The sequence below is a fragment of the Nematolebias whitei genome, chromosome 11 (genome assembly GCF_014905685.2).
Source record: "Nematolebias whitei isolate Nwh7 chromosome 11, NemWhi1, whole genome shotgun sequence".
Classification (NCBI taxonomy): domain Eukaryota; kingdom Metazoa; phylum Chordata; class Actinopteri; order Cyprinodontiformes; family Rivulidae; genus Nematolebias; species Nematolebias whitei.
The window spans coordinates 16434565-16442800 of NC_056508.1; the positions used below are offsets into that span (position 1 = coordinate 16434565).

Below are 8236 nucleotides of genomic sequence, written 5' to 3' on the forward strand. Positions count from 1 at the left end.
CGTTAACACAGGTTTCCCTATGGTCATTGAGCGTTAACACAGGTTTCCCTATGGTCAACAAGCATCAATACAGGTTCCACATGATCAGCGAGCAATAGCACAGGTTACCCCATGGTCAATGAGCATTAACACTGGTTTTCCCATGATCAGCTAGTATTAACACAGGTTTCCCTATGGTCACCGAGCGTCAGCACTGGTTCCCCATGGTCAATGAGCATTAACACAGGTTCCCCATGGTTAATGAATGTTGTCACAGGTCTCTCCATGGTCACGAGCGTTAACACAAGTTCCTCATGGTCACCAAGGATTAACACAGGTTCCCCATGGTCAAAGAACGTTAACACAGATTCCTCATGGTCACTGAGCGAATCACGGCTACTTGATCTGATGAGCCATCTGGTGAGACAAGGGTGTGACGTGCAGATGTAGACTGTGAGCTGTCTGGACGAATCTCCCTTGTACCCAGCCTCAGCTGGTCCAACCGCAGTCCTGTCTGAGTCAAACCTAGAAGGCTGGGGCGGCCCAGGCCCATTTCCCCTTTTGACGGAGGGCTGAGGTGAGTCACTCACCAGGAGGAGGGTGGGTCACCGGAATGGACACGCCACACAAAAGAAGCCGTGGATTTGAGGTACGCCTTAAAATTATTCAACTCAAGTGTCTCCAATGAACTCTTAACATTGTCAAAGAATCAATCAAAGTTCCCAAACCTAAAATATCATCTTGACTTTCTCATATTGTTTTAATGCAAAGTGATCTTCGTGTACCATTATGCATTAATATTTGTGTTAATTTGATTTTAAAGAATGTAATAAATAAAAGCTCATATGTGTCGTCAATAATTGATTTTAGTGTGAATTTTTCTTTTTGTTTTTAATTTCTTACATTTTCATTTGAATTTAGTAAAACCATTAAAATGTTTTTCCTTTACTCATTTATGTTTGACAGCATTTTTTTCATATGATAACTCTTTTAACCCACGCATGCACGGAGAGAACATGCAAACTCCACCCAGAGGGCCCCTGGACCGAGGTTTGAGCCAAGGACCTGCTCGCTGAGAGGCAGCAGCTCTACCAGTTGCGCCAACGTGCTGCCCGAACTCTGGAATATAAACCCTTATTCCAACCCACCCCATGCCGGGTCATTAGTTGGCGCAGTGAATTTTGTACCTTCACCTAATGCGCATGCGTGCTGCCTCGGCCCGCTCCTTTCCTCTGTGCTAAAAGCTCAGCTAACAACAACTTAACAAGTTAAAGCTGGATTTTGAATGAGTCGACAGATTTGACGTCATGCCGGACCGCTTTGTCTAACAGCTCCACACCGGTCGCTGAGTGGACCAGAACAGAGTCGACGAGGATGATGTTGGACTTTACTCCGAGATAATCAGTAGCTGATTTACAGCAGGTAAATCAACGTTCTTAATAATGTTTGCTTGTGTTTACTTTGATCACACAACAACCAACTGAGTTTTTATTTTTATTTTTCCTGAAAGAAGAAGAAGCTGTCCTCCCACCAGGCGGATCGGTTCTGAACGAGGCTCGGCCCAGGTGCAGTGGAGGAGGACGTCGAAGACGGAGATGTCAGTTCCTTTATTCAATCCATTAAATGTTTTAAGCTGCATTAATCAAAGGAGTGACAGCCTGAACGAGTCAGATGAACAACGTGGGACCAGTATATCCAGGATGAAAAAAGAAGTTAGGGTTAGGCTGCACGGTACACTCTTCACAGCGTGTCCAGCTGTGACAACGAGTCTTCGGCTCTGAATACACCCACCCACCCCCACCCGTGAAGAACAAGAGTGAACAGCAACTCATCGCACGTTATCCTAAAACTCTCTGCTCATCTGTGCAAACAACTCTTCGTTTTAGGGGCCGTTTACACGGCACGTATTTTGAGTGAATCCGCTCCTTTCTCTCTGCGGTTCTGCTGTTCATTTACACGACACCAGTACCCCCCCTCTTTGAATCTGAAGGTTTCTGAACCCACCTTCCAGAGTGGAGGTTTTCGGCTGACCACCCACTGATAACATAAACATCTCCCGCTGAGGCTTTGTGTTAAATCACATGCGCACACGCACGCGTGGACAGACGGCATATTTCTATCAACATGGTGGCGGACACACTGCTTTCAGAACTACGACTGATGGAATATATTTTTTAATCTCTTAGTTAATCTACGTCAGAATCTATCTGCTGTGACCAACATCTGTGTTGGAAGAGACACAGTCGGATCCAGTTCCAATATCACTGTTTATAGAACGAGCCTGTCGAGGCAGGCGCACACGTCGCGCTGCACTTTAACATACTTAAATGGACTAAATAATAAGTTTAATAATAATAAACAGTATTTTTGTTAGCGTGAGAAATATAATGAAGGTCTCTGAGCTAAATTAAGTTTTTTTCCCCAAATCTTTATTTAAAATTTTACTTCAAATACAAGAATCTAAAAAATACAAACTAAATAGCATTGAACATATCAAAAAAGGAAGAAAAAAGGAAGCAAACAATAATAAAATTAAAATAAAAAATACAAAGATAAATAAATGCGAGTTACAAAGTTAAGTTGTATTCATTACAGATACTTTTTGTTTTTATAGCCTTTTTGTTATTCGAGTCTGAGATTGAGTCAAGATACAGTTTTACATTCATTACAAAGAGATCAAAAAAAGGTTTCCTATGCGTTATTTTACTTTTATGGATATGGAACTTGGCAAGAAACAAGATCAGATCGATAATAAATACGTTGGAGGAGTCTTTCGTCTAGAAATCTAGGATACCAAACAGAACATTTTCATAATAGAGAAGGAAACCTGGTGCTAAATGAAGTTATCTGGACATTATGTTCAAGTTATGTAATTTAAACGATGCGGAACATGTTGCGTTATTAAAGTTGAAATTGAAGACATCAGGTTTAATTTTTATTTATTTATTCAACACCACAAACTGTATGTCACATAAACGCTGATAATTAAACTGTGCACACTATTAAAACAAGTTAACTGTAAACTGCATTAATGAACTGGCCTCTTACTGAGGAGAGGAGCCATGCAAGAAGAACAAAGTGGAAAATGCAACATTTTAGTCTTGGTATGGTGAGAATGGCAGATGAGACGCCTCAGGGATCTGTTTTACTTTCATGCACCAGCACCAAATACAGCTCAGCAGAAAGCATCAGAGCTGCAGGACAAACTGCAGGTTTACCTGCTACATTCACGCAGCAGCTAACAGAGTTGACTGGGAAGCTGGCACCTCTGTAAGAGTAAAGGAGTAAAGGCTGCAGATCTGGCTGCTGGATTGTGAAAAATAATAATTATAATAGATTTTTTTATTATTCAGAGCTGCAGCACATTTAGGAGGTGAGACAAACTGAGGGCCATGAGCTCATGAAATGGAAGGAATGGAACAATGTTTTAAATCTTTTTTTTTTTGTCAATATATTGTTTTTATGAATGTTTTAGAATAAAAAAATCTAAAGGCTAAATTCAATTTTATTCTACAGTCCCACTGCAAACACCTGCTTTCCCACTTGCACCTCAAACCTGGGACATGAAAACAGCTGAAGTCTTGACCAACTAAAGCTAAAGTCTCACCTCTGCTGAGGAGCTGAAGGTTGCGGCCCTCCTCCTGCACCTGCAGCTGCAGCACCTGTTGCAGCAGCTCCTGTCGAAGCGTCTCTTGCACCAAGCCCATCCTCTCCAGCTTCTCTCCGTTCAGACGCAGCAGAGCCCGGCCTGAGGAGCGACAGCACAGGGATCAGTAGTAAACGTCATGTGGTCCGCACGGGAAACTGACCATGTGCTCAATAACCACGCAGGGCAACCTGTGATGGCGTGCTGGGAGAACACCTCCATGTAGGTCAGGTAGTTGTGTGGACAGTGTTTCTTCAGCCATTTGCAAACGTCTTGTTGTGTCCAGAGCACAACGGGGCGGACCAGGCTGGGCTGAGTTGGACTCGTGTGATATAATCCATAATTGTTGCAGGAGCGATACTGCAGAGATGTGAAGAGAAGAAGAGTGGACAATGAAGGACATGTTTGACTTTTTTTATGCTGCACGTTAGTCTGATCTTTTAAGACTAACAGGAAGGCTGTTTTTGACTGTCTATTTTTCTGTCTGTTAGCAAAATATCTCATAACCAACTTATACAAATGAATCAGTGAACTTAGATCTACAGCTAATTTCAACATGGCCTCCAGGTAGTCTATTGTACAGATATGAAGCTAAAATCTGTTGTGGTAGTAGCTGAGGGTTGTTCCCAACACGTACTTTCAGCGCTGCACATTCTGTGACATTGTTGCCTGCGGTTAGGTGATGTCTTACCGTTGTTAGCTAAAACTGAGTCAGGCGATGTTTTACTGACGTTCATTTGAGGAAAGCACAACAAAAGTTTTGCAGATTTTAAAGCATCAGAATTATCAGGGGTAATTAAGTCCAACTTTGTCTTTAACTTTTGTTGAAAATGTTAAAGGAATCAGTTGTTTAACAGAGTTTTTGTTTTTGGACATAGTTTGATTTATTTTAAAGGTTCTTATTGGCCCAGCAGCCTGCTAAACTTTTACAATGGTGGGGGCCAGACTGTGTTTTGATCGAGCTTTTATTTAAATATAAAAACATCAAATAACATAAGATGCTAAAGCACGCTATGTTGACATGGAGAGCAACACAAACACATGTCCTGTTCAGGGATTGCTGGTGAAATCTTCTTCTTATATCTTCTGTTATCTTTCAGCCAGACGCTCCGCTTCCCTTCACGTCACAAACAAATGGATGCTCAAAGGAGGTCTATTTGGAGCAGTTAACACGAGAGTCACTTAAACATGATGGGACATGAAGATTTCCTTTATTTCATCAAATAGACAGACTGGGCATCCTTACCAGATGTCTGAACCCCCTCAACTAGTTCCTTTCTTCCTCTCGATGTGGAGGAGCAGAGGTTCTACTCAGAGTCTCTCCTGAATAAATGAACTTCTTACCCTGTCTCTAAGGGAGAGTCCAGCTACCCTGCAGAGGAAACTCATTTCAACCGCCTGTGTCCACGATCTCATCCTTTCGGTCACATCCCAGAATTTGTGACCATAGGTGAGGATAGGAACATAGATTGACCGGTAAACAGTGAACTTCTCATTGCAGCTCAGCTCCCTCTTCATCACACTGGACCAGCACAGAGTCCACAATACTGCAGACACTGCACCATTCGTCTGTCAGTCTCACGCTCCATTCTTCCCTGACTCATAAACAGAACCCCGAGATACTTGAACTCCTCCACTTGAGGCAGAACCTCATTCCCAACCAGGAAATGGCAGCACCCACTTTTCTGACTGAGGACCATGGCCTCAGATTTGGAGGTGATCTATTCTCATCCCAGCAGCTTCACACTCGGCTGCAAATTGCTCCAAAGAGAGCTGGAGATCACGGCACGATCACACCAACAGGACCACATCATCTGCAAAGAGCAGAAACAGAATCCTAAGAGCCATCCATTTCCTTTGCCCGCTTCAGCCCTTTCTGGGTCACGGGGGTCACTGGTGCCCATCATTTTGCGAGAGGTGGGAGAAACCCTAGACAAATCTCCAGTCCATCACAGGGACACCCTGGACAGGTCTCCAGTCCATCACAGGGACACATGAGACAAACAACCATTCACTCTCTCACTCACACCCAGAGACAATTTAGAATTACCAGTCAGTCTAACATGCATGTTTTTGGTCTGTGGGTGGAAACTGGAGTACCCAGAGAAAACCCACGCAGCACGGAGAGAACATGCAAACTCCACCCAGAAAGGCCCCCGGCTAGAATTTGAACCAGCAGCCTTCTCAATGAGAGGCGACAGCTCTACCAACTGTGTCACCGTGCTGCCCAAGGTCCAATCCTCTAAAATTTAAATTGAGAATACAAATTTTGACTATTGTGACTCTTTATTTAGTGAATTGACCTACAATCCAAAACCTGATCTGATGTGTGAAAGATGTTTACAATCTCTCGATGTCCTCTACAAAGAAATACACAAAAATTAATATTCTTTATTAAAAATATCAAATAGATTACCAAGGGGTGAAAAAATGTCCAACTTTTAATTATTTGTGTAGCTCAGAGTCAGAAACAAAAGCCAGAACTAAAATGGCAAAGAGGAAAAAATAAAGAGAACATGTACATAGAGGAAGAGCCATAAAATGAATAATATATAATTAGAATAATGAATAATATGAAGTCCATAAAATGACTGGCCACATGCTTCAGCACAGAGGAACTCCACAAAACATAAAGTTTATGCTCCTTGAGACAGAAACACAGCAGCACATCATGTGTACTGAGTCTGTTATCAGCCCGGCCCAGTTCTGTTGCAGCCTTGGCTCTGTTCACCGGGTGAAGACAAAGCCGAGGGCTCTCTGACTTATAACCAAGGGCTTTAAATGAGGACAGTTCACAGCACAAATGGACCGCGTCTGTTCCCAGCATGGCAGACAATGCTGCATCAGATAATAAAAAAATTCATTTCAGCAGGAACAGAGGAGAGGAGCTGCTGGACACTAACATGACCACATGAAACAGATGGACGTTGAAAAAGGATTGTACGATGACTGGATCCTATCAGGCGCTGAGTTTCAGAGTCATTTCTGTTTCTTTTTGCTCTCGGTCAGCACGGTGTGAATGTTGCAGGACCTGGACTATTTAAAGCCAAGCTGAAAGGCTGCCCTGCAGCGGCCACTCTCCGTTAACAAAGTGCTCGTTTGCAACAAAAGATGATGACCCAATGCATCTGCTAGACCTAATTTTTCCTCCCATCTGGATTTCTGCACAGATATCAAAAAGGTTGACTGTGAAGTGAAAGCAGAAAAAATATATATTTTCTTACATTTTTTAATCAAATTTGTGTCCAAATGTAGTGCAGTGTACGCTGTTTTTAACCCCTAAAAAGGAATGTTGAAAATGTAAAACCACAGTCATTTTCTTTTTTCAATCATGTTTTTTTGTGTTAATTGAGGATTTATGCTTTCTGAGGGGCTGCAAATAACCAAAGAACTCTATTAAAACAAACACGTAACTCACACTGACAGCATTCACAGGAACCTAAACAAGATGATCATCTGTCCTGTCAGACATAAACTCTACTCCTCCAAACTGAGGCTGATCAAAGAGCTGTCTACAACAGGTTAGATATTTACTGCTCATACCTGTTCCACAGAACACCACCAGAAAGAGGGGCCTGCCTTAGGTAGAGGTTGTAAGTTCAGTTTGACTTGACATCCTGATATCCTTGGATTCTTGTATACTGTTTCTTTTTTATTATATATTAATATATGCTATTTTGGGTGTTACTAGGACCTTGAGTACACAATTTCATCTCACCTCATGTACCACATGTGATGTGAATGACAATAAACAACAAAAAAAGGTTAAATCATGTCATCTGGACAAGTTTCTTTAAGGGAGAAACGTTTCATCTTCCATTTGGAAGACTTCATCAGTCTGCGGCCTGCCAACCACATCTAAAGAACCTTGAACATCAGAGTAATCAGACTACATGACGATGCTGCAGGACGTAATGAAGACGTGTCTCTGCTTCTTATTTTCTTTATGTGGTCCAACAGACGGTCATTTGAGACAGTTTGTCTCTATGTGGTCCAAGAGGTGGTCATTTGTCCAGGCAAATTCCATTGAGATCACAAATCTTTTTTGCAAGGGAGGCCTGGGCCTTAAGGCAGCCTAACATGCATGTTTTTGAGACAGGTTGTCTGTATATGGTCCAACAAGCAGTCATTTGAGACAGTTTGTCGTCAGGTCGTCCAACAGGTGGTCATTTGAGACAGTTTGTCTCCATGTGGTCCAAGAGACAGTCATTTGTGACAGTTTGTCTTTATGTGGTCAAAACAGGCAGTCATTTGAGACGATTTATCTCTATATGGTCCAACAGGCAGTCATTGTTGGACCACAGAAAGACACATATGCCCACTGTGGGCGTAGCCTCCACAGGGGCTGCAGTGGGTGCAGCCTTCACAGGGATTGTAGTGGACGTAGCCTCTACAGGGACTGTAGTGGGTACAGCCTCCATAGGGATGGCAATGTGTGTAGCTTCCACAGGGACTGCAGTGGGCAGAGCTTCCACAAGGACTGCAGTGGGTGTAGAACCCTCAGGAGGCGTGGAACCCTCAAGAGGTGTGGAACCCTCAAGAGGTGTGGAACCCTCAGGAGGTGTGGAACCCTCAAGAGGTGTGGAACCCTCAAGAGGTGTGGAACCCTCA

General features: G+C 42.9%; 1 protein-coding gene across 1 annotated transcript in view; it reads right to left on the reverse strand.

The window, feature by feature from the left end:
* samd10a (sterile alpha motif domain containing 10a) overlaps positions 1 to 8236 on the reverse strand; it is a 19277-nt gene that overhangs the window by 3291 nt on the left and 7750 nt on the right. Inside the window, exons 3-4 of the mRNA XM_037683934.1 lie at positions 3817 to 3985; positions 3587 to 3727 (exon numbers count right to left, since the gene is read on the reverse strand). Coding sequence (XP_037539862.1) covers positions 3587 to 3727; positions 3817 to 3985 — 310 coding nt within the window. The remainder of the gene's footprint in view (positions 1 to 3586; positions 3728 to 3816; positions 3986 to 8236) is intronic.